The sequence below is a fragment of the Anticarsia gemmatalis genome, chromosome 30 (genome assembly GCF_050436995.1).
Source record: "Anticarsia gemmatalis isolate Benzon Research Colony breed Stoneville strain chromosome 30, ilAntGemm2 primary, whole genome shotgun sequence".
NCBI lineage: Eukaryota > Metazoa > Arthropoda > Insecta > Lepidoptera > Erebidae > Anticarsia > Anticarsia gemmatalis.
Window position 1 is genome coordinate 3,669,086 of NC_134774.1, and position 13,892 is coordinate 3,682,977.

At 36.6% G+C, this 13,892-nt stretch overlaps 2 protein-coding genes across 3 annotated transcripts in view; one reads left to right on the forward strand and one right to left on the reverse strand.

The window, feature by feature from the left end:
* The first annotated feature begins 442 nt into the window (after nt 1-442).
* LOC142985644 (protein LSM12-like) lies at nt 443-4,958 on the forward strand. The gene is made up of 3 exons (XM_076133936.1): nt 443-886; nt 2,656-2,793; nt 3,563-4,958. The coding sequence occupies exons 1-3, from the start codon at nt 584-586 to the stop codon at nt 3,680-3,682; spliced, it is 561 nt and encodes a 186-aa protein (XP_075990051.1). The 5' UTR covers nt 443-583; the 3' UTR covers nt 3,683-4,958.
* Nucleotides 4,959-7,673: 2,715 nt separating this feature from the next.
* The window catches only part of Dap160 (dynamin associated protein 160), a 37,735-nt gene continuing 31,516 nt past the window's right edge, over nt 7,674-13,892 (reverse strand). For both annotated transcript variants that reach the window (XM_076133946.1, XM_076133945.1), the window contains one exon: nt 7,674-8,950. In XM_076133946.1, the coding sequence (XP_075990061.1) occupies nt 8,889-8,950 (62 nt within the window). In that variant the 3' untranslated portion in view covers nt 7,674-8,888. The remainder of the gene's footprint in view (nt 8,951-13,892) is intronic.

The window sequence follows — 13,892 nt, forward strand, 5'->3', positions numbered from 1 at the left end:
TCAATTAAATGATAGATCGAGATCGGTCCGACTTTCCTCTGCACTGGAATTGCGTCTACATTCTGTTTGCTTCTTAATAAGGCAAGTTAGGTTCGATTCAAGTTGTTTGGCGCCTGGCAGTAACTTATCTACCGCGCTTTTTTAAGCATCCAGAGATAACAAAAAATACAAACAAACCTTTTTGTCAGACTTCAGTGGTTTGGTTGGGTTTGGTTCTGATTTTCACGTGGGGTGTAGCTAGAATAGCCTAAATGCAGAAGATCAATGGCACAGACGAATCATAAAAAAAGAGCTTTTCAACATATTTCAGTTATCACTGGTGATGTTTTAATTTTTTATTTATAATCAGATAGAATAATAGAAAATTAAACTCTATTTCGTGGAATTTATTTTAGGGAACACATTGTGACAACGAAACGCAATTCCACAAACTTCAAAATTCAGATATAATCTGTGCCTGTCAATTTCAATGGCGGATGCTCTCGTATCGTAACAAAATATTCATATTTCACGTTTTTACCGATCGACGACAAATTTATTACATGATAATCATCTCCACCGTGTAAACAACAATCGGTGTATAATGTCCACGGTAGTGTCGGACTGCTTCACTATCGGCAGTATAGTAGCGACGCGAACGTGTTATAATGAAAACATAGAAGGAGAAGTTTTAGCTTTCGATCCACAAACGAAGATGCTAATTCTCAAATGTCCATCATCTAGCGGTAATCCTAAACGCCACGATGTGAATATTGTGAATCTATCGTTGGTGAGTGATGTGCAAATCAAGAAAGAAGTGACCACAGTTCCAGAACCACCTCAGAGTCTCAACTTGCACAGACTAAATACAAGAGTTCGAAATTCAATAGAGAATAAGAGAAGACTAGTGAGTATGATTGACCTCTTTGGTTGTTTCGCGGTATTTTTTGCAAAGTTTTGCAAAAATGTGGTTTTTGCATGATGAAAGTGTGTGTTGTGTTTATGTAATGGTCATGCTTTATGGCCTCATTTCACCATGAGTGATATGAAACCATGCTTGATTCTGATTGATAATGATACTATCAGCAGTATTCTTTTTTAGTAAATACATTTACAATTATTTTTAGCAACCAAACAAGCATGTTGTACCTACTTTCTATTTGAATTTGTCATAACACCACAACACAGCAAAGTCACCCTCTATTTTTTAGAAAAATCTTTTAGAAAGTTTCAGTAAAATTTGGTATCTATTATGTTTACTACAGGTTGTGGTATACATGTAAAAAGATTCATGGCACTACAGTAAAGAATCTAAGTACTTAATTTTAGAAAACATATCTAAACTACTTTAAATATTTATCACAGTTATATGTGCTTTTCTGATCTGGAAGGCACATAGTTTCTGGGTTGCTGCATTTTCAAAAATCTTTGAAAGTTGTTACCAGTAGCCAGAAGCTTGAAAGTCTGATAACCAGTCTTATAATCCAGATAATTGTAATGAGGTCCCATAGGAAGTCACTTCATGTAGAATACTGGTATACAGCTGCATCCGGTGAGACTGGAAGCCGACTACAACATAGTTGGAAGAAACACTATGCTGATGATTTAAATAAATAAGTGATAGATAAGTTTTGTTAACTAAACATTAAATAATATAATAATTACTTTCAACTGTGTAATACGAATAACAAGAGAAGAGAAAGTTTTCAGAATATGTTAGAAACACTCTCAGCTTTTATATTTTAATAGCTGACCTGAGCAACTTCGCTTGAGTCACGTAAGAGAGAATGGGTCAAATTTTTCCACGTTTTTGTAACATTTTTTACTGGTACTCTGCTCCTATTGGTCATAGTGTAATGATGTAGGCCTTTAGCCTTCCTCGATAAATGGGCTATCTAACACTGAAAGAATTTTTCAAACCAGACCAGTAGTAACTGAGATTAGCACATTTAAACAAACAACCTCTTCAGCTTTATAATATAAGTATAGATTTACTAATTGTAGAATTGGTGCAAGTCATGGTTTCTGGTCGTTATCTCTGTCAGAAAGAGCTGTTATATATCTACTATTGTCTATATCTTATCTAGGGCCTTACTATGCACAATCTGTCTAGATTATGACTAAGAATAATTTGCATTTTCAAAATAAAGTACCATATGGCTACAAACCTGCAGGTCACTAATGTTCTAAATTCTGTATTTTTTATACCTCCATGAGCCAGCAACCTTGCATACAAGGCTCTCCACTGTATGATGACCGATCATTTCATTGAAATAAACCAATGATGCAGGACTTTATTTATAGTGTCTAAGTGTTTGCATAATGGACAGATACACTCTCTAATGCAGTGGTTCCCAATCAGTGGTCCGTGGAAGTCAACATATGGTCCACAAATGATTTTAAAATTTAAAGTTTTGAGGATGAATATTACACTATATTTTTAATATACTTATACTTCTGTCTTTGCTAACAAGAATAATATACAAGTGGTCCTGGACTAAGAAAACGTTGGGGACGCCTGCTCTAATGTATCATGATCATAGCCTAGTGGGACGGATAACCATCACGACTAGAGAGAGGTCAGACACAGGACCAACAGCTTTAATCACTCTCTGAAGCATCTATACAACTTCAACTTCCTAACTCAAAATAACACTACTATGTGTATGTTTCCAGGTATCAGCATTATCAGCATGCCTGGACCCTGAGGGGCAGCGGCTGTTCATGGCGATCGCGCGCGTCATTGACGACGTGTCCTGGGCCGGACAGAACATACGTGTCTACAATGAAGTTATTATTACACCCCCATATAAGGTAAGACAGTCGCACATACCTTGGTAGACTTCACATGGTCTACAGTTGATAATACTCTTATATGAAGTCGGCTAGGTCGTGTTATATAAACCAGAAAGGTGATTTCCTACTGCCATTAACTACTGGCAACCAAATTTTTTATTAATTTTGTTTGAAAATATGTAATCCCTATTACATAGAAAAAAGATGCAAGATACAAAATTAAAATTATTCTTTATATACTTTTTGAGTATTTTAAATAGCATTATAACAAAGGTATTATACACATATCCATAGCAGGCTGGTAAGGTTATCTTAGGAATAATAATGTCCTCCTAGCCGATATACGACTACGGCGGTCAGTTTCATTGAAATAATGTTGAAATAATCTTAGGAATAATGCACTTAGCTTTTTATTGCTAGAGAAAAAATTCTGATAACTTGCTACAAAGTTTACCTCTTAAAAATTCTATTTGATTTTCAACAAACGATTGATTTGGGGCCTAAAGTTAGGGCTTATTTACGCCTAAAAGTCTAGGCCATAAATTTTAGCCCTTATGCCCAATCATCTATGGTGGTTCAAAAAAAATATTGTTCACTTGATGAAAAGCTTTTAAACTTAAAACAAATGGGAATTTAAAATACTTTGAAAAATCAAAAGCAATTTTCAAACCCTTACCATTATTTTCTTGTAAATTATTACAATAACAATTGTTATTGAATTCTCAATATTACTTGTAAATCATTACTTCTTATTTTTGTTATAACTTTATATTTTTGCATTTTCCAGGTGGACAACGTAATAGGCGAAAAAGACTCAAAACCTTACAATTATATAAAGAAATTCGTTGAACGTCACTGGCGCGACCACCGCGACAACCTCGCGGGGAACTCCAGTCAGCACCAATAAGATAATAATATATTATATACTATGTTATTATATATATATTTATTATTTTCAGTTGATTTCATCATGTATATAACCATATTTAACCCATAACTATCCCACTGCTGGGCAAGGGTCTCTTTAATGATCACTTGTTATAGCCGTATTTTCTAACTAACTATCCCACTGCTGGGCAAGGGTCTCTTTAATGATCACTTGTTATAACGGTGAAGGAAAACCTTGCATGTCTGAGAGTCGTTTTACATAGCTCTTGAATGTCCTCAAGGTCTTTCGAAATGAGGAAAGTGTTTTACCTGTCTGTCTGTTGGGGACTATGCATGCTATCAAGAAAAAAATTTTACCCAATTCTGTAATTTAAACAGATATTTCTTTGTAGTAGTCATTTTAAATGAGGCTTATTTCAACCTTTGTGGGAATAACGTATGTGCAATATAAATATACATTTTTTTTAGCGCAAAAGTACCGCGTTTTTTACCATTTTATAAACATAATATCACGCCTTATTTCCATAGTGGTAGGCAGAGAACGTCACTTGGTACGATCCTTACAAACTTCCCTTGCTTCATTCACATACATACATGTTGTCATACAGGACCGCCGGTTACGAGTAACACCTGACCTTTTTACAACACATCACCGATATGATCTGTGTATCTACCTATGTAATAGACGTAATATAGCATTCCTTTAGTGAAAGATTTTAACAAACATACATACATGAAATCAACTGAAAAACCCTTTTCAGTTAAAACACCAAATATAAATGAATCCATCAAAATTGTGTTTGAAACCTTCAGAAATGAAATAACTTGAGTACTCTTCGTACGATATTCCAATCATGGACGAAATTCCATAGTTTTACCAACTTTTATTCCGGTTTAAGAAAAATATTGTTTTTTTTTCGTATGAAAATTTTAGTGGCTGTACGCTCCATACATCTTTTTTACTTGTAAACTGTAATTTTGTGTAAAAATTCAATTTTAAATGACAACATACATTATGAAATAACAGTGTTTGTATACATACATACTTAAAATCACGCCTTCATCCCATATGGGTAGGCAGAGACCAGAGAAAGCCACTTGGTACGATCCTTACAAACTTCCCTTGCTTCATCCACAACATCTATAAAGTGTTTTCGCTCATTTAAAATTGAATTTTTCATCAAAATTAACAGTAATTAAACATCTAGGAGCTGGCAAATATATAGTAATAATATTTATGTAATGTTGGGTTAAGATATAGAAGAAAATATTTAAAAAAAAATTGAAAAACTATTTTTTTTGTGTTTTATTTGAAGAGACTGATAATTTTACTTGCATTGTTTGTTACATATTTTTCACTTACAGTCCATTGAAAAGTTACATTTCGGGTTGCGTTTTTCAGAGACCGCCATATTGGAAAATGGTTTCGGTGGACAACTTAAGCTTCTACTAAGACAACTACACATAAATAAAATAAAATAGCTAAGGTGTTAATGCCCGGTTTCTAAGGCACATTTAGCGGTAGTTTATCTATTCAAACTGTCATGATTATATGAGTTTCAACGCTATTGAATAGATAAACTATCGCTAAATGTGCATAAGAAACCGGGGGTTAAAATGTAACTTTCAAACGGACTAATAATCTTCCTGTTATTTATGCAAATATTTATAATACCAATATCATTGCAAGGTAAAATTGTCGCTCTCCCAGTTAAGGTAGTAGTTAGGTAAGGTTAAGGTAGTAGGTAGGTTAAGTTAGGTACTAGACCTACGAAACATCAATATTATTCAATATACATATAATATCACGTCTTTTGCCATAGAGGTAGGCAGAAACCAAAGAACGCCACTTGGTTCACACAATATGTACTTAAAAATTTGCTAAATTGGGAATAAACTCATGTCTCTAATTCTTGTTTAATGTTGATGATAAATTTTAATAGTAAGAAGAACCGTGAGAATTTAAATAAATCTAGCTACAATTTTTATCATACAGCTGCTTAGATTAGTAAAGAATAACAGTATTCTCGTAAACTTATTGTTATCTTATCAGATCATTCAACTCGCTATATTTATATGTTGATAAAGATTATCTTTTTAGTTGTAGTGAGTGATAACGGTGACTAAGATGGATTAGCAAGTTAATAGATTTATCTCTGCCCTAGTTTTGTTAGAGAAAAGAAATACCAAAAAGTTTAGCGTAGTCTGAAGCTATCCAGTTGCATGATTAATAAGTACAGCTTAAATCTTCGTGTGGAAAGCTTATAAATCGGTAGGTACGATAGAAGTCCCTCACAAGCATTGAAGGTACAGTTACGAAGGTGCCCTTGTCATACATTATTTGTGAAAATTTCAGCTTTCTAGCTATCACGGTTTATGAGTATGAGATACAGCGTGGAGACAGACAGACAACGGAGGCTTATTAATAGGGTCCCGTTTAACCCTTTGGGTACGGAACCCTAAAAACATATCTGAGCTGAATCTGTTTCCACCAGCATATCAAACGCATCCATAGCAACGTAGCATCTTAAAATGCATAATTCTATCCTTGTGTTGCCAGGTTAAGAAAAGCTAGTTTGTCCATACTAAAGTACCAGGGCATCAGAAGTATGCAGGAGTTAGATATGTTGGCTGAGGTGAAGTGAAATTGACGTTAGGTTTGAACACAATTCTTAATATTTGGTTCCGAAGTACTAGGAGAGCAGATCGTCGAGGTGGTGGAATTTTATTCGAGGAGAGAGCGAGACAGGGAATATTCATTCATTATGTCCTTTTCCTTCATAGCTTTAGCGCACAGCACACGTACACAAATCTTGCGTATGTGTGCGACGCAGGTCACATTAAAATGGTTGTTTAGTAAAATTACTACTGTCCAGTATAAGATGAACTCTCATTTACGCTGTATTGCTATCTCGCTTGCACACAAATATACCATTCATTAGCTACGCTGCGGTAAAGCAACGCATGGCGGGGTCGCTAACAGGATGGGTGAAGTTAAGCAATTCTTAGCGAGGTCGGTAACATGATGGGTAAAGTTAAGCAACTCTTGACGAGGACGTTTTCACGATGGGTGAGGTTAAGCAACCCGACGAGGACGTTTTCACGATGGGTGAGGTTAAGCAACTCTCAGCGAGGTCGCTATAATGATGGGTGATGTTAAGCAACACATGGCAAGGTCACTAACACGATGGGTGAAGTTAAGCAACTCTTAGCGAGGTCGCTATCACGATGGGTGAGGTTAAGCAACTCTTGGCGAGGTCGTTATAACGATGGGTGGTTACGCAATTCTTGATGGGGTCGCTAACATGATGAGTGAAGTTAAGCAACTCTTAGCAAGGTCACTAACACAATGGGTGAAGTTAAGCAACTCTTAGCGAGGTCGCTATCACGATGGGTGAGGTTAAGCAACTCTTGGCGAGGTCGTTATAACGATGGGTGGTTACGCAATTCTTGATGAGGTGGCTAACATGATAGGTGAAGTTAAGCAACTCTTAGCAAGGTCGCTGACAGGATGGGTGAAGTTAAGCAACTCTTAGCAAGGTCGCTAACAGGATGGGTGAGGTTAAGCAACTCTTAGCAAGGTCGCTTACAGGATGGGTGAGGTTAAGCAACTCTTAGTAAGGTCGCTAACAGGATGGGTGAAGTTAAGCAACTCTTAGCGAGGTCGCTATCATGACGGGTGGCATAATAAGCAATATAAAGAGGGTCGCTAACATGACAAGTGGGGTTAAACTACATATAGCAAGGTTGCTAATATGATGGGTAGATTTATTTGTCCTTTGCTTCACTTCGAGCTCTTTGATAGAAAAAACTTATGAATAACTTCTCGGCCCGACCCGGGATTTGAACCCGAGACTTCTGCGTGGCAGCCGCATACACATCCCACTTCGTGACAGACGCAGAAATGGAAATTTTAGTGTGAAATTAATTATTCATTTCTCTGCCTACACCTTCGGGTACACAGCTATGCTAGCGTGATGTTATGCATGTAATATAAAAATAAAACACAATTAATAAGATTAACATATATTTCTACAGAAACAGCTACATGATTACATATTATTACATATTGTTTTATATTAAAACATTTAATAATGGCATTACTTAGGCATATTTGAACGATATATTCAGGATTTAGTAAATTACAAGCAACATAGATAAAATTAGTCACTTTTCCACACAGCTTGTATCGCACGTTCCTAGTACGGTACAGTATAACGCTTGTGCTCTGAGAGAGCGATGTTGTTCGCGGGCGCGGGGAGGTGAGCGCGGCAACGACTCTTTGCTTTCTCCTTACACGAGCGATTGTTGTTTCATGCGCGATGCAGTGTGTGTGTAAATTAGGTCGGGGAGTCTTTTCACATTATAGTATGTATGAACTTGTAATAAAATCTCTTCGGTTTCAAGAATCACAAATGAGTACACGGTTCATTAGGTTTCTTTCAGTGAGCTCGTGAGGTACCCAAATATCAAGCTTTTTTGTGTAGAGAAAAGATTTTATTACAAGTTCATACATACTATAATGCGAAAAGATTTTTCTCCCCGACCTAATATTTTATAATAGTGTGTCACTTGTATAACATGAATATTTAATAAACTACTTTTATACCAAAATCTATTTTTTGCGACCATTTTTACTACTTATAAGTACAGTAGTTCAGTGGTCGAAACATCTGACATGCGATGAAAAAGTCGTAGGATCAAAAATCTGTAAAATGGACCTTGGAAATATTGTCGCAAAAATATGATTTTGGTATTTACAATATTGTGCATAAAAAATTAAGCAGAGCTAAGTGTGTTTATAACTTTCTACTGCTTCTAAAAATTATATTTTGCGTGACTCGGATATCAAACCCAGTAGTAACAGTAGTTATATAAACAACGTTTTCATTCGACCAAAGAATCAGATACTATATTAGTAGTTTCTAAAACACTTTTTTTTATTTCGAAACGAATAAAGTACTGTAATTTTCGTTCATAATACTTTTTTCTCAACTTATTAATCAAACACAGCAAATATAGTTTAAAAACTACATTTTTACCCGAATCGAGAATCAAACCAACTACCAATATAACATTAACATAGTATTTTCAGAATCAAAAGCCTAACAACATTTTTGAAACATTACATTAAATAATTTATTCTCGAATTTAAATGTTTTCTCAAATACATCTACTATAGTTCTAAATAGTAAAGATTTGATTAAAAACGACTAATTAGTCGTTTAGTTGACTAATTTTGATACGTAGTTGCTTGGGAAGAGACCCGTCATTCCCCTCAGCTCGCCTGAAACAGAAATAACATAAAATTTAGTAATTTAATTTAGTTTAGTTAAAAGCAGTGAAAGCCGAGTGGTATAAGTTGGCACCTCCCACGCAAGTGGTCGACACTTCGAACCCGAGGCAACACACCAATGACTTGTCCAAGTGATGTGTGTATTATAAATAATACGGTAGTTAGTCCATTGAAATGTTACAATTTGAGGGCCGAATATTGCATTTCTTAGAGGACGCAATTTTATTTTTGGGACATGTAGGGGGGGTCAATAGAAGCTTAACTTGAAGTTTGTGGGGTCGCCACCCTTGTCCCCCGGCCGCCATCTTGGAAAAGGGGTGGAAACACTTTTTTCGCTATATCTTGGAAACTATGCGTCTTACAATAAAATTGTAAAAGCATAATTTGTAGCAAATTATTTTGTCTACAAATATGTTGAATAACTTTTTGTCCTAAATTAACAATTAAAGAAGTTATAAGCAAAATAGTGATTTTTTTTTTTACAAAAATTTTCTTTCCGAATCCGGTCTATTTCGGAGCGCTGTTACTGAGTTTCTAATTAATGAAATAAAAAAAAATATAGGGCTAAATTTTCCTCGCAAAATTATCTACAAGATTGGTCCGAGTTAATTTTTTAAAATATATTCATATCAGTTTAGCCTTTTTTCCAAACTATGTTGGAGTCGGCTTCCAGTTTCACCAGATGCAGCTGAATACCAGTGTTTTACTTGGAGTGACTGCCTGTCTGACCTCCACAACCCATTTACCTGGGATATAAAACGATACCCCTCGTTAAGACTGGTTGCCAGACTTTCAAGCTTCTGAGTACTGTTAACGACTGTCAAATATCTTCGAAAATGACAGCTGGGACCCACAATTTAACGTCCCTTCCGAAATAGGGAGGAACTCGATATGTGTAAGATGGTCACCCATCCACCAAACAACCTCGGCAAGCGTAGCTTAACCTCAGAGACCCATCCGCGCGGCTGTCGCTAAAAAAAGTTATAGAGCAATAAAGAAAATAACTATAAAAAAAATTGCACTTTTCGGCTTATAACTTCTTTAATTGTTAATTTAGGACAAAAAGTTATTCAACATATTTGTAGACAAAATAATTTGCTACAAATTATGCTTTTACAATTTTATTGTAAGACGCATAGTTTCCGAGATATAGCGAAAAAGCGTTTCCACCCCCTTTTCCAAGATGCGGCCGGGGGACAAGGGTGGCGACCCCACAAACTTCAAGTTAAGCTTCTATTGACCTCCCCTACATGTTCCAAAAATAAAATTGCGTCCTCTAATAAATGTAAATCTCATGTAACATTTCAATGGACTAAGTTGTTATTATGTATTAATAAAATACGAGCATTACGTGTTTGATATATTTATTGACAGAGAATGCCAAATCGTTATATGATTAATATATGGCATCTACCATAGAGTAGAAGGAGTTTAGGTGGAGTTTAGGTTCACCACATTTCTCCCCTCCTAACCTCTTAGCTGTTCTGAATATAAGATGCAGCCAACACCTGGTTGAGGTGTCGGCGCCAGACATCGCCGTTGTCGGTGCGGATCTCGTAATGAAGTCGGCCTAGACGTCTTGTGATAGTACCAAACTGCCAACGGTGCGAAGCACTCGTGTAGTCACGGGCCTGTACACGTTCGCCGACTTCCAACTGTCTGACCTTGATCTCTTGATGTTTTGATGTAGTTTCCTTATGGGTGTTTAGAAACATGCAGTATAATGCTGTTCGAACTTCTCTTCCAAACATTAACTGATAAGGTGTCTGACCATTCAAGTTTGGTGTCCGTCTGAGGCGAGTTTTTACCATAACAAGTTTCTCTTGAAGATTACCCCTTTCTCCCTCTAAGCTTCGTAAGATTCTCTTGACTGTTTGTACGTATCGTTCAGCTTGTCCATTGGTTGCAGGGTGGTATGGAGCAGAGGTTTTGTGCGAAATCATACAGTCTTTTAGAAATTTTTCGAACTCTCCCGATACGAATTGTCGGCCATTGTCTGAGACAAGGAGTAGAGGTGTTCCATAGGTGCAAAATAGTTCTTTCAATTTTTGGATGCACCAAGAGCTTGTCGTTGATTTAGTAGGTATAATCTCTGTCCATTTCGAAAATGCGTCTACAACTATTAAAAGATAGTATCCGTAAACAGGTCCGGCAAAATCAATATGAAGCCTTTGCCAGGGGCCCTTTGGGTGTTCCCAGTGGTGTAGTGGTGCTTTCTCTGGTTCATTTTGTTGTAATCTACATGTTCTACAGGACTTAACTTTTGTTTCGATATCATTGTCAATTCCTTTCCAGTATACAAAACTGCGGGCCAGTAGCTTCATTTTCACAATGCCCGGGTGACCGAGGTGTAGTTCGTCCAGCACTCGTTCGCGTAATGTTTTTGGGATTAAGACTCGCGTTCCTCTTAGTATACATCCATCTTGTAAAGTAAATTCATTATCATTGTAACCGAGCGTTTTAAGTGATCGGCCAGTTTGTAATGCGAGTACTAATGGTGTATAATCGGAATCAATACTTGTCTCTTTCGCTATGATATTTGGGTTGACATCAATGGTATGTATTTGTTGAAGTTGAAAGCTGTAATTCTGGTCCATTTTGTTTGCCTTTGTGTTTTCTACTGGGAACCTGGATAGGTAATCTGCATTTGAGTTGTTAGGCGAAGTTCTGTATTCAATGTTGTAGTCAAATCCAGATAAGAAATGAGCGTAGTGGAATAATCGCATTGTACTCATTGCTGGTAACGTTTGATGTGGGTGGAAAATTATTGTCAGTGGTTTATGGTCTGTCACTAGGATAAATTTTCTACCGTAACAATAATAAAAGAACTTCTTCAATCCCCAGTATATGGCAGTAGCTTCTTTGTCAATTTGGCTGTACTTCTTCTCGCTATCCGATAGTGTTCTGGAAGCGAATGCTATCGGTCTTTCTGATCCATCTGGGAGTCTATGTGACAGTACTGCTCCGATTCCCAGTGGAGATGCGTCTGTTGCAAGAACCAAGGGCCTCTTGGGATCAAAATGTATAAGTACTCTTTCGCTTAGAATTTCTTTTTTAATGTGTATAAAGCTCTGTTCGCATTCTGTAGACCATCGAAAACTAGATTCTTTCTTGAGTAAGTTGTTCAGTGGATTCGTGATCGATGATAGGTTGGGTATAAATTTGTTGTAAAAATTTGCCATTCCAAGAAATGTCCTCAATTCTGCGGTGTTGACTGGGCGTTCTGTTTTAATTATTGCGTTAATCTTTTCTCTGTTTTTGTGTAGACCTTCTTTGTCGATAGTGTGTCCCAAATAGTCGATGCTTGTTTTGAAAAAGTGGCACTTATTTTTGTTTACTCGTAGGTTACTTTCTTTTAGTTTGTCTAACACGAGCTTAAGTCTCTGTAGTAATTGTTCTTTGTTGATGCCTTGAATGATGATGTCATCAAAGAAACATTTTACACCTTCGAGATCTTGAAGGAGTTTATCCATAAATTTCTGCCAAAGGCTCGGCGCGACCTTAACGCCGAACATTAGGCGGTTCACCTTAAAAGTGCCTCGATGCGTACTTAGTGTTTGTAGCATTGCGCTTTCTTCATCCATTGTCATGTTGAGATATGCCTGGGTGATGTCGAGTGTACAGAATAGTTTACCTCCGTTCATCTCTGCAAATATATCTTCTATCATAGGTATTGGATATTGTTCATCTTGTATGACTTTATTTAGTGTAACTTTATAATCAGCGCACAATCGGATACTCCCATTCGGTTTGACAACTGGTACCACTGGAGTACCCCAATCAGAGTGGTCGACTTTCGTGATGACACCCTGTTTGCATAGTCGCTCGATCTCTTCATCCACTTTGGTTTTTAAAGCGTACGGTATTCTACGTGGTTTGATAAAAATTGGTCTTGTGTTTTCTTGTAGATTTAGGTGTCCTCTGTAATTGGGTATTTCGCCTAAGTCGGATCGAAATACTGATGTCTTGTAAAGTTCCAAAAGCTGGTCTAATTCTAGATTTTCTGATTGCTGTAAAGTTTTTATATCTGCTAAATTTAGAGTTTCGAGTTCTTTCATCCAACTCCGGCCAAAAACGGGGTCAACGTTGTTGTTGATGAGGTATAATTTACCGTGGAATTCTTTTCCTTGGCATCTGCATTGAACGTATGCAACACCTGCAGGTTCGATTACTTCGCCGGTATATGTTTTGAGTTTTATATTAGTTTTAAAGATTCTTTTGCCGATTTTCAATTTTCTGTAGTCTCGTAATGACATAGAAGTAAGTGTGGCTCCAGTGTCAAATTCCATTTTTATCTTAGCATGTTCAATGTGTACCGTTATCATGTATTTTTCGGATGTTTCACCAGATATAACATTAATATCATTCCATTCATCATCATCGCTTATCGCTGAGTCGTTTAATTGATTTATATCCGGTGTAGTCTTACTGGGCTTCGCATCTGAGCGCCGTTGTAGACACACACTAGCTAAGTGTCCGACCTTCTTGCATTTATAGCATGTTATGTTTATAGCGCTACATTTCTTGGTTTCGTGATTTAAACCACAGCGGAAACATTTCCCTTTTAAATCTCTTGGTGTGATTCCTCTAAAAGGAGATTTTTTTGAATTATTGTAGGAATCAGTGGAAATTTTATTGATATTGTCACTACTTGGTTGTTCATTCGGAAGCATTGATGTATTTTCTGCTTTACTCATTTCAATAGATGTTGCAATCTGTGTCAGGTGTTTAAATGTACATACTGTTCGGTCTTGTAAAATTTTTGTACGTGCGTCGCTATCTTTCAATCCTCTTATGAGTTGAAGAGATAAAAAGCTTTCTGAAATGTTTTTCTGGCAGTGTTGACATTTAAATTCGCAGTTGGTAGTGAGCTTTTTTAAATCTGCGGCGTATTGCGCTACTGTTTCATCCGATTTTTGAGTTCTCGATATAA

Coding starts and splice junctions, on each gene's coding strand:
- LOC142985644 (XM_076133936.1), top strand. CDS start 584: ATGTCCACGGTAGTGTCGGACTGCTTCACTATCGGCAGTATAGTAGCG. Junction 887..2,655: donor TAGAGAATAAGAGAAGACTA/GTGAGTATGATT, acceptor GTATGTTTCCAG/GTATCAGCATTATCAGCATG. Junction 2,794..3,562: donor TTATTACACCCCCATATAAG/GTAAGACAGTCG, acceptor TGCATTTTCCAG/GTGGACAACGTAATAGGCGA.